Source organism: Sinohyriopsis cumingii, chromosome 14, assembly GCF_028554795.1.
Source record: "Sinohyriopsis cumingii isolate HCF-2022 chromosome 14, ASM2855479v2, whole genome shotgun sequence".
NCBI lineage: Eukaryota > Metazoa > Mollusca > Bivalvia > Unionida > Unionidae > Sinohyriopsis > Sinohyriopsis cumingii.
In genome coordinates this window covers 13,990,995-14,010,449 of record NC_142974.1, presented here as the reverse complement: position 1 = coordinate 14,010,449, position 19,455 = coordinate 13,990,995, and the positions used below count along the sequence as shown (strand labels likewise).

At 35.1% G+C, this 19,455-nt stretch overlaps 1 protein-coding gene across 4 annotated transcripts in view; it reads right to left on the bottom strand.

The window, feature by feature from the left end:
* Window positions 1-13,157: 13,157 nt before the first annotated feature.
* LOC149783285 (uncharacterized) overlaps window positions 13,158-19,455 on the bottom strand; it is a 116,335-nt gene continuing 110,037 nt past the window's right edge. For all 4 annotated transcript variants that reach the window (XM_089931516.1, XM_089931517.1, XM_089931518.1 and 1 more), the window contains one exon: window positions 13,158-17,703. In XM_089931516.1, coding sequence (XP_089787642.1) covers window positions 16,233-17,696 — 1,464 coding nt within the window. In that variant the 5' untranslated portion in view covers window positions 17,697-17,703 and the 3' untranslated portion in view covers window positions 13,158-16,232. The remainder of the gene's footprint in view (window positions 17,704-19,455) is intronic.

Genomic DNA, 19,455 nt, shown 5'->3' with positions numbered 1-19,455 from the left:
AGATGGTACACCAGACTGGAATGCCATTGAGTTACCAACCGGGTCTTATCAAATCGAAGAAATCAATGAAGAATTACAACGTCGAATAAAAAATATCACAGGAAAAGCATCTAAGATAATAATAACTGTTCATGAACCAACCCTGTCTTCTGCCATTGAAATAAACTCTCCAGACTACTCCGTGGAAATATATAATAGTTCGATCAGAACATTGTTAGGATGGCCTGAAATTCCACCGCCGACGCCGCCAATACCACCAACACCGATGAAGTCTGACTATGTCACAGATAATAAATCATATCATGATATTTCCACTGCAGACATCCATCCTCGTTATATGGAACATCTAACACATTCATTACTTTACGCTGGTCAAGTTTGGGGAGTGATGAGAACTGTAGATGAAGGAAAATCGATAGAACAAAAACATGTTTTGGAATTTTTCAACTCTCTTAATAACAAATACAAGAAAATATTAAATAAATTACGACAAAATCTTCAAGAACTTGTTTTTGATTTATCGTTAAAAACCTCAATTATCAAATACATAGAAATATTAAATCAAATTGCACACGACATGAAACTATTTAATATACGATTTATTCAAAGTGTATTAGATGCCAGTAGTGGCACTTTTAGGAATTATTTTGCAAATTTGAATAAAATACGTGTAGAAGATATTCCAGATTATAAATTTCCCGGATATATTTCTCGAACCGAACACAAAAAATCAGTCAACGACCTCATCAATGAGTTCTTTGATGACATACTTGCAAAACACAGGCGATCACTGCCACCGCCAACTATCCTCAGACACAATGGTAGTCAAATTGGAGACGGACGACATGTATCTCCGGGCATCGTAAACATAACTGAAGTGGTCGCGGTCAATCTTGTGTGTGATGTCATTGATGGCAGCTACAGCACAAACACGACAGTATCAAATCAAGTCCAGCAAGGATTTGTTCTTTATTCATTTACCCCGAAAGATGTACCACCTGGATTTCTAATCGTGCAAAATCCGATCAATCCAGTCTATCTATGATGTCATAATCCGTGGCTGACCAGAATAAGTTTCAAACTAACAGACCAGTCTGGTCACCTTCTTGATTTACGGAATGAAACACTACATATTAATTTACTTGTAAAGTCTTAAGACTTTTATCATAGAAGTCAAAGACTTCCAAATCGAAGATTTTCAGAGATTTTGTCTTAAGACTTTCAGTCTTAAATTATATAAATAATTTTCACACTGACTTGTTTTGCTTTTTTAGTGGGTACTTTACTAGTAAAAATCGTGCACGATGACTTAGCTAGTAACATTTTTTATATATTTTACAAAAAATTATAATTTTTCACAAACAACGATTTCAATCCGGCCAAATTAATATATAACGTACCACCGCGTAAAATGTTTCATACATAACAAAGAACTTCTTGATGAAGCTGTTAAAACAGGAAAAGTTACCCCGGAAAAAATAATTGTTGACGAATACGGCACTGACGATTTTATATTGACCGATACGCAACTGAAAAGACTAAAAAAGGATCATATTGTGATCGCGCATTGCAGTATACTTCAAATTTTAGAATGTGTACGTATATTTAGATCTTAGATCTTAAATATGTACCACCACATAAATGTTTTCGTGTATGACAAACAAGCGCTCGAGCAAGCAGTTAAGGCCGCATTTACCCAAGAAGAAATTAACGTTAAATTCATTATTGACGAATACGGATACGAAGATTTCTTACTAACACAGCAACAGTTAGATAGCCTCAAACGCGAGCATATTATTTCAATTTTATGTGACCGAGATCAAATTCTCAATTATGCGCACTCTTGCATTAAATCTGATCGACTAAGAGAAATATTATCTAACTCGGACTGATACAAGTCACCTTGATGAAATCAAGGAAGTAAAAAAAATAATTATCTGTATCACTTTTTTTTTACTTTCAATTTCATTTCCAAGTACTTGACTTCATTTCTAGGTATTTACTTCCTTGACTTCGTTACTCTCTGACACACAAATTTGTAGATGTCTTACGCGAGTATTTATTACTTTCCTTGTTTCATATTCTTGGGCTAATTCCAACCTGTTTGTTTCAGTTGCACGAGACAACGAAATAAATTCATTTATTTGTGTTTCTTCTACTGTAACCAGCGATTTATATAAATTCGTCTGGATCTTCTTTATAAATCTGTACTGAGCAGGCAAAATATAACGCCCTGCGCATTTAGCTTCATGTAATGTTTCAAAATCAGATATGATTGTTGCAGCATTTAGTTCATCGGATATATTAAATCCGCTCTCTTCTAATTTTTTAATAGCAACAATCACATCATTGATATTTTCGTAATTAATATATATATATATATATATATATATATATATATATATATATATATATATATATATATATATATATATATATATATATATATATATATATTATATGTTTAAAAGAAAAAAATAAACAGTAACCATGATGAGCGGTTATCAATTATGGGTCTTGCACTAGCCTATGTTTCACGAGGTCCTTTCAGACTTTCATCTTGGAGATTTTATCTCGGGAGATTTTTTATCTCAGTCTTACAGAACCTTCCTAATGGTTTCTCGGCATCCTCGTGATTGTGACAGAGTCAAGGGCCGCATTCTTTGTTGGACCCATGTGACGTAGAGCTTTCTGCATCCAAAGTTACTGTTTATTTTTGGGGGCCTAAGCGAAAGTGAAACTGTCTGTTGTACATACCCCCCGAGATCAAAATCCCAAGGGTGAAAAACACACCCCCACGATTCGTCGTGAAGGAGACATGTACACGACGGCCCTGCTGGAGCCCCCAAATTTTATTATAAAACCCTATAATTGGGACCGTCGACAGAATGTCCGTGACGAGACTCGAACCGCTGACATTTGATAAAGTCGAGGACGAGAGTCAAACGCTTTACAACTGCACCACGGTCTTATCTAATAATGCAGGATTTAAAAATTATCATATAGGTAACTATTGACAGACAGTTAACAAGTTCTGAAATATTGCTGCTGAATTTAAATTCTGAATTTAAGTTCTGAACTGGATTTTAAACATTACTGCTAAATTTTAATTCTAAATATTACTGTGAAAATAACACTTACCTGTAATGACAATATCAGACGCGGAAGTGTTAATGTATTGAAATAGACTGTGGCGCAGTCTGTATACAATTGGCTGTAAAAAAAACCCAACTGTATACAGTTCTGCTCGCTGGATAATATTACCTGTAAAAGGTAATGATATGTGTGTTGCACAATCACCTTGACAAAGTCACCCTGACAAGGAAAGGGAACTAATTGCATGAGATATGCTTAACGGAGTTATCTCCCTTACATAATGCTATTTATATTAAAAAAACTTCAGGATTTTAGTGAAGTACCTAACAATAATCAAAAACAATCTTTTGCTTATTATATTTTTTGAGAGGGCAGATTTGGTTATATTTTCGGCGACTCTTCATATTGAAGGCGCACAAATATCAAAATACTTGCCAGCCTCGTTTATTGAATGAAATATTTTTTTTTTATTTGTGTTTAAATTTATGGAAAAAATTGCTTTGGCTCTTTTATCACTACAGCCAGTATTACCAGACTTACAATTTTGACTTTGTGTTACAATTCTCAGATTGGATAAAGAATTGTCGAGTTTGTTGTTGTTGATATGATCGATTACAAGACCGTCTTGGATCTCTCCGTTAAATACCTCAAACACGAAGCGATGATTGTAATACTTCTTTTTCGCAACAGTAAAACTAAGATAACCAGCATTAGTAACAAAACCAACTGGTTTTTTCAACCTGAAGTTAGTATTAAAAGATATTGTCACAGTTGATGTCAATGTTGTTGAAGATACACTGCGCGCTGATAAATCCCCGTTGACGCTAGGATACGCAATGACGATTCATTGATCTCAAGGACTGACTATTACTGATACAGTTGTTTGGATCGTTGATGATCGAATCGAGTGGTCAAACTTAGTTTACTTGGCAGTGTCTCGATTGAGAAGATTTTCTCAATTGCAGAGAATTGTCTTGGATGAGTCAGTGGCTGATGTCAAGTCGATATAATAAGAAAAAAAATTGGCTGGTATTAAACATAGCGACAAAAAAAAATAATCACAACTTTGATCTTGATGTTGAATTTATCATGACACTGAAACAACAACAGAATAATCACTGTGCGAGCTGTAATTGTATAATGTTGTGGTGTTACACTAATAAAAATCCAAAATAATTTACCGTAGACAGAAAAGATAACAATCTTGGTCATACACGAGAAAATGTAATGTTGACATGCCTTGAAGGTAATCGAAGTCGTGGTGTTAGTTAAGTGATCTGGGCGGTAATTGTGTGTCTTCGGGAATTACTTGTAATTGTTCACGTGTAAATCCGCGTTGAGGAGCAGGATTCACCTGCCTGTAGATTGCTGGTCTACCAGTGGATCTAGTTATGTTAGATATCTTGTGTGTGGTGATGCTCCAGACAGGATCAGTCGCTCTTTTTTTTACCACCTTCAAGTTCACCTGGTTCATATAAATATCTTACAGTAACATCACCCAGTATTGGTTTTACTGAAAAATCACGTCGTACGGGTACATGTTTTTTGGTAATTGCATTAATAGGTTTCATGTTGGTTGTTATTTCATTATTTAATGCAGTTATCACGCTTGGCAATCTTGCAACCCATTCGCGAGATCTCTTGTCCTGAACGAATTCCTTCGTGTACTGATATCCAAATAACCGCTCAGCAAGTGTTCGATTAAATCGTTCAACAATTGCCTGATCACGATGAATTTCAGTATGTCCTCGTCTATTGTTGACATCATGTTGCTTCATCAGCGATAATACTGCACCCTGAAATTCCCTGCCAGGATGAACTTGTAATAGATTTGGCCATCGTAGAGGTCCTCGTTGATAAATTCGTTCAAAAGCAGAAGCAACCTCAGATGCTGTTTAAGTCGTTAACGGTTCTGCATCTTTGTATTTACTTGCAACATCAACTACAGTTAACGCGTATTTATATGTTCGACGACGAACGGTATCATGTGGCAGAAATAATATATCAGCCTGATGAACTTCATTAGGAACACTAACATTAAAATGTGCAAAATTAATTTTTCTAGGACGCTGTAGATAAATTTGCCATATTGCCTGTTTTGGATAACCAATCTACTGCAGTATCACGTGTGACTTTTGCTGCACTGGCAAGTTTACTAATTGCTGCGCTACCCCTCCAGTATCCTCTTGGGGAATAATAAATCGACTCCATTATAATTAATTACCAGCGCCTAATACAAGCTTAGATTTCATCGAAGATTTTGTTAACCAACTAGCTAACCTCTCCTTGAAAGATTTATCAGTGATGGAATTTAGCGCGTCAATTAATTTCACATCCGCGATATGCCTATCTTGTAGATTTTTACTTTTATAAGCTACATCATGCGCATGACACGCTTTATCAATATCGTTTATCGGATACTCACCTGGTTTTGGTTGATCTTGATCATCAAGTCTGATATCAAGTCTGGTTCCAGGACCACAGTAATTATATCCTGGTAGATGTTTTTCTCCTGGGTATTTAGCCCACGGAGCACCTGGAAGTTTTCCTAACTGAGCGGCAATATCACCTCCTCGTTTTTTTTTTTTTTTTTACTTGGTGCTGGCTTTGACTTTGGTTTTGGCACTGGCTTTGGTTTTGGCGCTGACTTTGGTTTTGGCGCTGACCTACCACCTTACGGAGTCAGGGAGATAAATTTGAACTTTTTTGTACCGCATCGTTCACACTTGCCCGTAACCGCAGATCTATTATTTTTTGTTGTAATGTTTGTTAGATCACTTGTAGGCGTGCGTGCCCTACATTTCACACAATATAAATCCATATTTATTTTATATTTTTCTAATGGAAATCACTGACTTTTCTGCAACAAGGAAACAAGAACCAGTTAAGCATCACGCAGCGCTACCAAATTCTGTTCGTATGATTATAAATGGACCATCTGGGAGTGGTAAGACACAGTTGTTACTTAATTTAATAATGAAGTGGATGAAGTGGGACAAGTTGTATTTGGTAGCACCAAGTGTAGACGGTCAACGATGCTACGAAGTGTTAAAAAATTTTAATGAAAGTGCAAAATCATTAAATGAAAACGGTGAGGATGTTGTTGAATTTATAACTAACATTAATGCAGCGCTAAGTATTGATGATATTGATGGATTTATTAATAATTTAGTTGTTTACGATGATGTCATGTTGGATAAACAATCAAATCCTGCCAGGATATTTTCCAGAGGCAGACACAAAAACACTGATGTGATTTATGTAACCCAGCGATACACCCAGATACCGAAAGTGATCAGGGATAACTGTAATATTCTTGCAGTGTTTAACGGTGTTGATACACACACATTACGAAATATACATCAGACTTGGTGCAGTGGTGATATGGATATAAATAAGTTTAGAAATTTATTTAGTCATGCCCAATCAACCCCTCACGGATTTATAACAATAAATTTACATGATCCTCGAACACGGTATCGAGTTGGGTTAGATACAATTTTTGGATAATTTTTCGTACATCGATAAAGGCCTTGATTTTCGAAAAGGGACGCAGAAAGCAGCAGGGAGGGCAACTACAACAAAGGGCAGCAAGACGGCGACAATTGCGTTTACATAAAGCGTCATCGCTGTTTTATAAAGGGTTTATTTCGGCATTTGGAACCTTCTAAAAAGTTGTAAGGTTCGCCCTCCCTGCTGCTATATATATATATATATATATATATATATATATATATATATATAGCTGCTATATAAAAATATATATATATATATATATATATATATATATATATATATATATATATATATATATATATATATATATATATATATAATACAAATACAAATAATAATAATAATAATAATAATAATAATAAGAATGATGACTTTTTATAGCGCCTAATCTTTAGACGCTCTAATAATGATATGATTACAAAAACAAACACCATGAAATTAGAAAACATTAAAAAAACATGCTGAGAATATTTAAGGTAGGAAACATTATTAGGTATTTAAATTTGTTCTTGCAGCCGAAATAAGTGAGTTTTGAGAGCCCTCTTGAATGTGATCACTGTGTCTTTGTGTCTAAGTTCAGTGGGCAATTCATTCCATATATGTATATGTCTATTTTTTTATTTACTGATGGTATTAGAGTTGGCACTGTTTATATTATTTATTTTTATTAAGGGAAGGTGGTAGCAGTTAACGATCTGATCAGATTGTTTTAGCCTTTGGCTGCAGACCTCTACAATCATACATTTCCAATGTGACGTGTGGAAATCAAATTCTAATGCAATATTACACACATCTAAACACTAATATAGAACATTGCAGACATCCAAAATATCAACGTTACAACAGAAATTGATTCAAAACTAATTATCTTAATTAATACATCTTATTTAATAATACCCATTTTAGATGTGTTCACATGAGTAGGTCAAATACACATGGAATTACGACAAAATTAACATCCTTGCATTTATTCACCTATCTACTTCTATAGTTTATTTATATTGTAATTATTAACTGCATTGTAATAATCATTTATGTCATCTGTCGGCATTACATAGGTGTGTATTAGTATTCCTGGTTATGCTTACAACTCCGCCCACATTAGAATGGTTCACATCTGGTGTCTGAGGGCGTCCATACACAAACATGTTCGAAATTGAGACTCAGCATAGGTGTTCGACCATTAATATCTGTATAGCCACAACATAGTCTACTAGTGAGAGAATAAAAATAGAACTCTAAATTTATAATCCTGTAATAATTTCCACTGACAAAATTGCATATGGACTCTTGTGTGGGGCTATCTTGTTGCGTGCAGACCAGAGAGTTCCCCTTTTACGAGCACGAGGCTGAAACAAGCACTGCGAACATAGACATGTTATACATACATTACATTTTTATTGTTTAATATATTAGCAATAGTTTGTGATGGAAATGAATTAGTCTGGCATTTTAAATCGATGATCATTTACCCTTCAAGTATCTAGCCAGCATCATCATACGTTTCAAAAATATAAGTATCTTCCACTCTAGTCTGTAACTAACTAAAGCACTTGATGTAAGATTTACGTTTTCTTTTACATTGCTCGTTCTATTTTAATTTTACATTCTTAAGTTATTACATTTAGTGCTTGTTGTTGCATATCTGTGTAGTATCATAGTCAATCAGGCGCCAAAATGCCATTACGAATCACTACACGCTTTTCATGATTATTTGTGAAACGTTTGAACTGACATTAATAGTAGCATCCTAAATATGTCATTGTGAAACAGAGATCACAATGGGTCTAGTTGGGAGTTGTTAATAAATCCATTCTTGTATTCCTCACAATTGTCGCCGAACGTTATTAATTGTTCTCTTTACATGTTAAAATATTAACTGTTATTTGCAGGCTGAAACGTTTCATAATATTACGCACTTAGTTGTAATCGTCATGTCATAACTTTGAATAGCAAGTGACGACTAAATTGAGTTGAGCATTATTAGTGTTCCACGTGACTTTTTGAGGCGCGTTCCGAGGCTTCAAGTACATTCTCTGGTATACATCGAGCCTAAAATATGCATGTATCAACATCATTTCCCTAAACAATTTTGATTATTCTTTCTGTTACATTATTCGGATATATTTTCTTACAACTGTTTACGAACAAATGTGTCATGTTTCTTGCGCTAATCGTACAATAAATACATCCTTTATTTATTATCAGGTCTTGTCAATAAACCCTATGGGAAGTTATTTTTTCTCTCATGAGGTATATTTTTGATTTGTATTTAGCGTGGTCGACTTTAGAAGTTGACATTTTTCTTAAATTTAAAGAAATTTATTTTCTCCGCGTGGTCGTAGAGTGGCCGAGGCGTCTAAAGCGATCTTGTTACTGATCACTGCCATCTCACATATGTCTGCGAGGATCCTCGAACTTCGGGTTTGGCCACTGTGGGTACATAAGAAAACATGACAGTGGTCCTGTGGGTCAGTGGTTCTTTCCAGGGTTTTTAACGGTTCTTCCTCCACAATGTATACTGGTCTGCCATGTATGGCCTATCTTGCGCTGAAAAAATGGCGTTAAACCCCATACAACAACAACTTCTCTGCGTGACAATGATTCGGCTTTGAAATAGGACGCATTTAATTATCCGCTATGAATCGTATTTAATTATACTATGAAGAAACACTCTAATTGTTGCTCTATCATAACACGCAAAGTCACGATATTTGTGATTTTTTTGCCCTGACCGCTTGCTAGCAATTGTCTGTCTTTCAGTCGGTGTTTTTTTAAAACAAACTTTGCACTTGAAAAGTTCAATTCATTTTTTTGGAAGACCAATCTGTGTGTGATATGTATTGTGCTTGTATGTGTATAGGTCCATAACAGTATTTAGAATTTAGTGGTGATAGTTTTGGTTTTCATTTAATATGTGTGAAGTGTGTGCGAACATGTTTTCTATTGCCACATAATAAAGTATCCCTGGTCTGGCTCTATATCTGGCTTGGTCCTGTCGCTATAACTAAATCACATAATAAAGTATCCCTGCTCTAGCTCTATAACTAAATCACACATCAATACCTTTTAATGCTGTTCCATTAAATATGGATTGTGTGATTGATCACACAACAACAACGTGATCTTGAAATGTGACATACGGATGTAATCGAGAACTATGCCATAAAAGCTCGTGACTAGTAATTCTGAATTGTAAATGGTGTACAAGCAGCGGTGTTGACTACGAAGCTTATTGCTTTAGTTTATTGGAATAAATAAATAAATACTATTACTTTTTAAGTGACAGAACTATTCAGGACGCATTCTCTTTACGATCTGTATTTATACTGTGTAATATGAAGCACGATCCGAATACCCAATACACATAATTACAACTACCTCTAATAATTCAACACTGAGACATAAAAATATCCTGTGAAATCCTTATTATTACAAAACTCATAGATCCAGCCATACAGTTTGGTGCATATTGTACAATATGACGTTTATACGGGTGAAACATGTTTTAGAATAATCTGTATGTAGTTTAAATTTAACAGTACATTCCTTCTCGGTAAGCGTCACACGTATCCATTACGACTGATGTATTGGCTGGTCCCGCAGTAATTGTTCACTGCTAGGGATAGAATCTGCTCTGCAAAGGGGAATTAATTGAATTGTAACTAATACCCGCTTTGTTAACAGTTAAGAACAGGCATGGGTACAATATTACCGCGAGGTCACTGCAGTATAATGTCTAGGGTTGATATGTACTAGGGGAGCATTTTAGGAAATTGTAGTCCATTTAAAACAGGTGTCATAAAATGATATGTTACAGAATCGTCATTAACAATGGCAGGCTAAATAGGATTTGCGGACTTCGATGAGAACGATAAAGAAATTTGTCTTGTAAAGTAGTAATTCTGATTGTCTATGCTAAACGAGGGGGTCGTTTCTAAACGAAATTTCGGATTTCAAAATAATTCCCCCCCCCCCCGTAGAATGCATCAAACCAAGTTTTTTTTTGGCCATTGGGGAAGGTAAGAGGAACTCCGTGAAAATTAATAAGTCATTGCTCTCCTTAAACAAATTTTCGAAAGGCAAAGGGCTTTCGTGACAGTTAGAGACCCGTAACCAGAGAATAAGACAGAGGGAATTATATAATTATTAGCGACGAAGAGCTCGAGAAAGCACAAGGTTAGTCTCGGTTACATATGATGTGTTCACTGATTAAAATTTTTAATTATTGCTGAATTTTCGTGTTACATTTATATTTCAAGTTTTCCTTGAGCGCATAAATAATAGTGCAGGTTATATGATTCATGTTTATAAGAACGTTATACAGTATTTCTTTATACGAATGAGTTCGAATCTATTTGTTTTTATGTAAAATAAATGACGTAGTAAGATTGGATGCATTTCTTCCGAAGTAAATTGTGTGAATATGTGAATTATCACTCTTAAATGATTCGTATCACTAATTAGCAAAGTAACGTAGTTATGACAAGGAGGGAAGTCCAATAACTATTTTATAATTAAGTTGTGAATTCATTCCATCCGAAATAGTGTTGTAGCTTTAGGAACATGTGTCGACTGATACGTCAGCTGGTGAATTTATGGCTACTACGGGACAAAGACAGTATCAAAGATGGCTTTTCATCCCATGGTGCTCAGTTAAGAATGTTGTACCCGCTAACCAGGGATACATAGGTTGTTTGTGTATTATTGCGAATGACATAGCTAGTTATGTTGAGTTCGATACACGATATCTGACAAAAAGAGTGGAAATATGTGTTGATCCCGTCAGAGAAGAAACCCTGACGGTATTTCGGTTAGGTGTAATATTTTTTTGAAGGAACAAAACAAGATAGCTCGATAAGGAGAGCACAGAGAAAAGATAGTAAAGACTTCAACAGTGAGGTTGGTGTCCCGAATAGGCTAAAATGAGAGAGAGAGAGAGAGAGAGAGAGAGAGAGATAAGTAAACACTGACCGATCACCAGCAGTGATTGGGAAAGGACCGGAAGTACCAGGTGATGCTCTCATGCCGGCAATCTGCATTCGATCACATGATGACATTTTTTTATGTCAGTGACAAAACCGCTAAATGAAGTTCGCATAATTTTTTTAACTCTGTTTCTGAGAGAAAGCGAATAATTCACGAATCAAGTACGATTTCATTTTCATTTTGTATTTTTGTAATTGATTAAATTGTTGTGTTTTATATAAGGGAGATCCTGTTATTCTATTATATATCTCTGCTCAGTTCTCTGTTATTCCATCCCTAACATCCATATGGTATGTTATTCATTACTCGATTCGGGCAATAACACCATGAACGATCATCTTAGATAACAAAACTCAAAAGTCTTCGGAGTGAAATCTCCCACATTTTACACCTCCCAATCGAGACGTCTCTTCCTATTATGTGGCCAATTATACGGCTTAAAATATCTCCTTAACTCTTACTTCATATAATCAAAGAATAACCCCTTAAACCTATCAAAGTTAAACAGAGTTACATACCAATAGCACATGCCTAGATGTGGCAAAATAAAAGAAAGAAGGAAGAGGTTGTTGTTGTTGTAGGGTTTAAGCAATTTTTCAGCACACGATAGGCTATACATGGCGGCCAGTAATAATGGTGGATGAAAGACCCGGAAAAACCCCGGAAAGAACCACCGACCTACGAGAAGCTACTGGCAAGCTTTCTCACATAACCACATTAGCCGACTCCGAGACTCGAGCCCACGCAGATAGAGGTGAGATGGCAGTGATCCGTAACGGTGAGCGCTTTAGATCACTCGGCCACTCGGGGCCCATATATATATATATATATATATATATATATATATATATATATATATATATATATATATATATATATGTGGGTTCGAATCTCAGTAGAGAGAGAGAGAGAGAAAGTTATAAATATACACCAGACAGAACGGAAAATGCTATCCCTGGATTCTGTAGAAGAATGCTTGATAATAGTATACATAATTAATATTTAATACAAATGATAGTCTCATACTGGTGAGCGAAATTTTAATTCATACTCTACGGACATTTGCAGTCATGTCCTCGGGTTAACGGCACCCATTGCCTTGCCTGCACACACAAGTCCATATTTCCCCACGACTATGCACACATCACCAACAAATAATGCTATTATATATGTGGTATGTAAACTCGTGCGTAGCAGACACACTCACATGACGACCTAATAATTAATTCTCATCTATCTACATAGTCAATCCTGGTTCCTATGAAATAAATCAAGGTATATTGAATTAATTATAGAGAATTTTAAATATACACCAGATAGAATGGAAAGTACTATCCCCGAATTATATAGAAGAATGGTTGATAATAGTAGGCAGAGTTAATATTTAATACAAAACAGTCATTCCGGATTCCTATGAAAGAAATCAAGGCGGTGGATGCCGCTTACGCGCGGACCTGGGTTCGAATCTCAGTAGAGTGCAAATTAAACATTCTCTAACATGTATGATAGTATTATATATGAAAGTTATATAGCCTCCAAATAAAGAAAAACTAACCTTAAAGTGATTAGACTTTTTATTAAGATAACATTGGTCAATAACAACAATAAATATCATGTGTCATCAAATTAACAAACACATTTAATTTCTTAAAATGTGAGCAATGGTTCAGCCGAGCACTATCAGTCAACTGTATCGACATCATTCTAACGCCTTACTGTTGCTTACTAGCAGTATGGTCCTTCTGTTAAGTGAAGAAGATGCATACTTCTACGGTTGATCTATAGAAAATTTCTAAGTTAAAAATCCAGGGAAAATTCTAGTGGTTGACATTGTATATGCTAACATGTGCATATATGGTCTTCTGATGAAGATCTCAATGTCGCAGTGGTTTGGACACAAGGAGAGACAGACAGACATACAGACAGGCAGAGAGAGAGAGAGAGAGAGAGATTAAAACCTATGTTGTGTGCGTAAATTATTGTAACCCAGAGAAGTATGTAGAATTCAAGAATACGGCTAGGAACAGTCTAGTTGACTATTTATTATTGCACATATATGTTTGGTTTTTCATGCCGTTAAAGAGTGTATATGGCTTTTTAATGGGGATCTCAGAGGTTTCGCGTTCTAACCCAGAGGATAGAAACAGATGTACGACCCAAGGCAGTGTTGGATTAATGTAAGGTAACTTCTTCCTTTTGTATTGATATAAGGACACACAATGCGTCATATCAAATTCTATATTGAAGACTATCAAAATATCAGTATATGTGGATATTGGGGATTAACGTTGATCTGCCTTATCCCTAACACTAATCGGTTGAGACTCAGTTTGCTGAAGAAAGAAAATCAACACTCATTTCGTAAACAGTAAAAACTGAGAGATTAATCTAAATTCCAACAGGCGTTTTCAGAGTTATGAGCTTCGAAAATACTTAAACGGTCTATTGACGCCGGATCCAAAATTGACACCAGTTTTAATCCGAAAATGACACACTTTGATATATGTTATGTCAAGCACGTTTCTCACGAAAAGACGAAACAATAAATAAATAAATAAATAAATAAATAAATAAATACATGGATACATATTAAAAGAAGCACAAAGGAAACCAAGCGCTAGAATGGTATTTACAATGATCGCACATTGTTGTTCTTATACTTCATTTATAAAATGGATGGTAGTTTGTCATCGTAGTTACGCTGCCATCCGGTCATACCTTGTATATACCAAGCAATGGTCAGAATAACTATAAACATCCGAGAAACACATAATTTTCCATAAACGCAATATAACTGGTGAGCCAAACGCTGTACCGATGTAAAGCATTCTCGCAGTGGAACACGTTTGTAGCAGAAATGAATTTCTAGGTCTGATTTCATGAACCTGTTTCCAACCAATTTGCAAGTATAACATTTTATGGTATGAAGAGTTTTAACTAACCAAACTAACTTTAATGCAAAACAGATAGGTCGAACTAACCCGACCCTGTTTAATGGAAACAAGATAGGCCTAACTAACCCAGTTCAGTTTAATGGAAATAATATGTCTAACCAACCCAGCTCATTTTAATGGAAACAATATGTCTAAAAAATCCAGCTCAGTTTAATGGAGATAATGTCCAACTAACCCAGCTCAGTTTAATGGAAATAATGTCTAACTAACCCAGCTCAGTTTAATGGAAATAATATGTCTAACTAACCCAGCTCGGTTTAATAGAAATAATATGTCTAACTAACCCAACCCGAATTGATGGAAACAAGACAGTCCTAACTAATGCAACCTGGTTTAATGAAATTAAGATTAACTACCCCAGCTCAGTTTAATGGGAATACTTTATGTCTAACTAACCCAACCCGGTTTAATGGCAGTAACATGCTTCTAACTAACCTAATTTTGTAAAACTTTATTTATGCCAATCAAAATATCAATAATACAGAATCAATCTTTTTGTCACAATATGTTTCTGTTCAAAAGACACGATATTAGATAAAAACTTTAAAATCGAGAATTATTTAAAAGCTTATGAAACATATAATTTAAAATATATGCATGGTAAAGTACTCTTGAAAAGTACTCTTGATATGTCTATAAAATGACAACAAACTACAACTATCGTATATCACGTGTACATTCGACGTATACCACGTGTATATTCAACGTATGGATCTCACTCAGGTAATGTACCAATTATATTGCTACTAAGAAACGGGACAGAAATTAAACATCTTTAATAGGCAAGATAATTTTAAAGATTGCTAAAATATACGTAAGGAATTTATTTCTACATTGGCATAGAAAATACCAAGAAAATCTTGCCTGTTATAAATATATGTCTCGTTGATTATACAAAATATGTCTCATTTATCATTCAGACTTATAGCTCTGTTCTAAAGTTGTATACTTCTTTCATTAGTTAAGAATCGCCGATAGATGAGTGTCAGTCAATGTGCACGTCATACTCAAAGCTATACAGTGTCACTGTCAAAATGAAGAGAATGTAAATTATCGTGAGTGTACTGGATCAATCCTTTATTGTAAAGCTGGTTCTGTTCATTTAGAATAGAATAAGATACTGTATAACAAATTTTGCCTGGAATTATAAATTTTTGTCGACTTTACAATTAAAATTTGGGCTGCCCTGCTTAATATGATATGAAAGCAGTATAAACATTAGTGATTGGAGATATGGAGTTTTGACGCTATCTGCCAAAAATTAAACTAAATCCAGCTGATTTTATATATATATATATATATATATATATATATATATATATATATATATATATATATATATATATAGATTTCCCATGAGCATAGGGCAATAACATAAAAAGGAACGGTTAATTGATCTTCAAACCTGGCATCACATTCAACGGGACTGCTAAATCAATGATCCAATAAAAACGATCTACATTTCCAAGATCGTTGTAGTTTTGCGTGTTACTTTTACAAGAGACCATTAATCCTAACAGTCATACACCTGAGCATAACTTTTGAAAATCATAACAATCTTAATGAATCTGATCACAGACAACACAGAAACATATTATAATCGAATCAAAGGAGTGTTCATGATCCTTAAATAGGCATCATCTACAATCTGGATCCATCAGTACAAGAAATAAAGGACTAAAAAGTTAAAGTTGTTCCTCTTCGTTTCTCAATATGGCAAAACAGGACTCCCTTTATCAATCGAATGCATTCCAATCGGAACCGGTCATCCCAGAATCCATATATTATTGGGTTCACCATATTATTTATGACATAAGAACGAAGACAAATGTCGTAAATAACGAGTCTTGTTGCGTCAATCCCTTCCCATAAGTCCTCAACTAATATGTCCGCTACCGACATTGCGATGTAAGGGATATAGCTTACGATAAACATTATTGTAATTGAAAACATCATTAAGGTAATTTTCCGTGTGGTTTTCTGTTTCTTTTGGGAAGCTGCTGCCGCCTCTGGAAGACCTTTAACTGATTTAATATATTTCATGAGCGAAACTCCTTTTCTGCTGTTACTCCGACTCCTTGAAGGTATGCCCTCAAGTGGAGACTTAGATCTACTTCGTGACCGCATTGGGTCTACATATGAAGTTCTTGTACTTTTATTAGTTCCATTGGAAGATTTAGAAGAATCTGAATGCCTTTCTGGGGTTATCTCCCCTTCTAAATTGATGTTTTCCGTTTGTTCCACTTTATGGGTATTCATGTCAAATGTTTTCAGAGGAATATGTTGAATTTCCTCTTCTGAAAAAGAACCAGCTTCTGTAATATTAGTATGATTATTTGTTTCCACACACGTGCCCTTACGTGATCTGACAATCGTTCTTAATATATCTCCTTGGTATTTGTCATGCATGTATATCTGATAGCAAATAAATGAATATAATATTATTAATGTGATTATTGTAGATATTGCTATGAAAAATGTAAATCCAATATAAATTAGTGGATAGTTTGTGTCTTTATAAGAATCATCCACGAAACATTCAACTCCGGTAATATTCACGTGACCTGAGGGGACGGCAGAACTGTGTCCGTATATTACAGCTTGCGGACATGCAGAAAGTACTCCCAACACTACAGCAAATAGGCACGCCTTCCGTGGACCAAAGTCTGCAACCTGCTTTTTCAGTGGTCTGCAGATTTTGAGAAAACGATCTACTCCAACGACTAATAGGACGTATATTGATCCATATGTGAAAAACGTGATGAGAAATGTCAATGCTTTACAAGCATCCGAATAGAAATAGGTGTACGGATGTAGTAAATCTAATAAATGATAGGGAATTCCTAAACAGCATACACACAAGTCCAACATGGCTAAACTCAGAATGTAGAATCTTGCACTGATCCGTTTGAATCTGTATGTATATATGATGAGAACAAATATGTTCCCAACTATGCCGATCACCATAATGATGACGTAGAACACAATGACAGGTAATAACATGATTACTTCAGAGGCGTTTATTTCTTCTAATGTCTGTAGACTCTGTACCACATTTGCGTTATGATTCTCATAAACGCTCGTGTTGGAGGAATTTAGCTCCAATACCCATCCGTTCGGATTACTGTCATAAATTGCCATTGTTGCACTGAAATAATTCATACAAAACAATTACATTTACTTTGAGCAAGAACATAGAAAATCTCCTTCAAATAAGACAGGAAGAAAGATTACTCTGAGTAAGAACGGAATAAAGCGAAAGAGGTATTTCTGAAATACAGGAGAATAGCTCAGTGCAACAGCTAAGATATTTGTGCGCCTCTGCGGGCCCCTATGCAAAGCTAACGGGGTGGTGCCATGCCTATTCGAAAGTGTACAAAAGTAATTCGCATGCAAGAGTATGCAAAGCACAGAGGCCCACGAATTATTTTTGTACACTATAAATTAGGTAGGGGTCCATCAGTAAGCTTTGCATAGGGGACGCACGGGGGAAAGTGTAGGGCCCAGGAATTAATTTGTTACACGTTAGATTAGGCAGGGCCCATCGGTAAGCTTTCCATAGGGTCCCGCATAGGGGCACAGCGATCCTAGCTACGCCACTAATCACATATGTAATTGAAGAAAACTTGCTGAGGAATTTTAAATGTTTCATTGCCACTTCCTCGCAAAATATAAAGTTACGCTGTATCAAAACGTACGGCAACCTGCTAGACTACGGTCTTCCTGCAGTTTTACTTCCAGACAGGTGAGTCATATTTTGCATGTGTGCATACAACAGTTTGCGGCTGTGCTCTGGGTCAAATCTGCCCTTAATCAAACTCCATAAACATCACTATGTCAGCATTTTCCAACATGGCAGATACTGGCGAAACCCTATCATTAACATAGTTGAGCTCTGCACAGATGATCCTTATTTGACAACTCTCTTCAGAGTCACAGATTCCCGTGGCCGTTTGAAAATCTCTCTAATTCGCGATTATCTGTTTACACATTGACCCCAACCTTTTTGGAACAAAAATGAAACATGTTATATATATAATATACATATGATAATTCCCCAAAATGAGTACATAACAGCGGCAGGGGAAAATGTAGGCTAAAAATTATTCTTGAAAACTATTTGCAGAAAATGTGTTTCGTGCCAAAATTAGTCTCCTTGTGCATACAGCATGAAGTCTTGCATACTTGAATCATAATTATAGCGAGTTAGATAATGGGATAAATGCATGAAGACAAAGTACAAATAACTAAAACAAAACATTTAGAAAGTGTTTTGTGATAATTTCGATTATAAATAGTTTCAAATAGTCTTAGTCTGGGATTTTGTAAAGAATCGCATCATTTCATTTTTGTTCATAATGATTGAGATATTTCAAACGGATGAATGCATACAAATATTAAGTAAATTAGAATGTTTTCAGAAATGTGTAAAAGGGAAAATAGACTCGTTATCAAACGCACACTAATCATAAATGTTGTGGATTTTTCAATCTACTATGAAGACAATATTATTTAATTTTTAGCAACAGGAACATATTTTTATCCCTTTTGTCTTATTTTATAAGAGCTAAGCAGAATGACCAGTCAATAATCCGCAGGCTCAATTTCGCTTGATGTAATTTAGAAATTCAGACAAATATCTTAAAGTCTTACAACATACTACATACTTATAACCAGGTAATTATTCAAAAAACCTACAATCCGTATGCATGCGTTATTATTGATAAATGTTTTTCAATCAGAAGTTGGGTAAGAGTAATTAGCATTTGAAATAATCTGTGTCTATATTAATTATCTAATCAGATTTGTTTGGATCAAATATGATCGTAATTCTATAAGTCAAAGTTTGAATTAATCATAATCATTTGCTTAGAAGCCTTAGAGGATAACCCGATGCGAT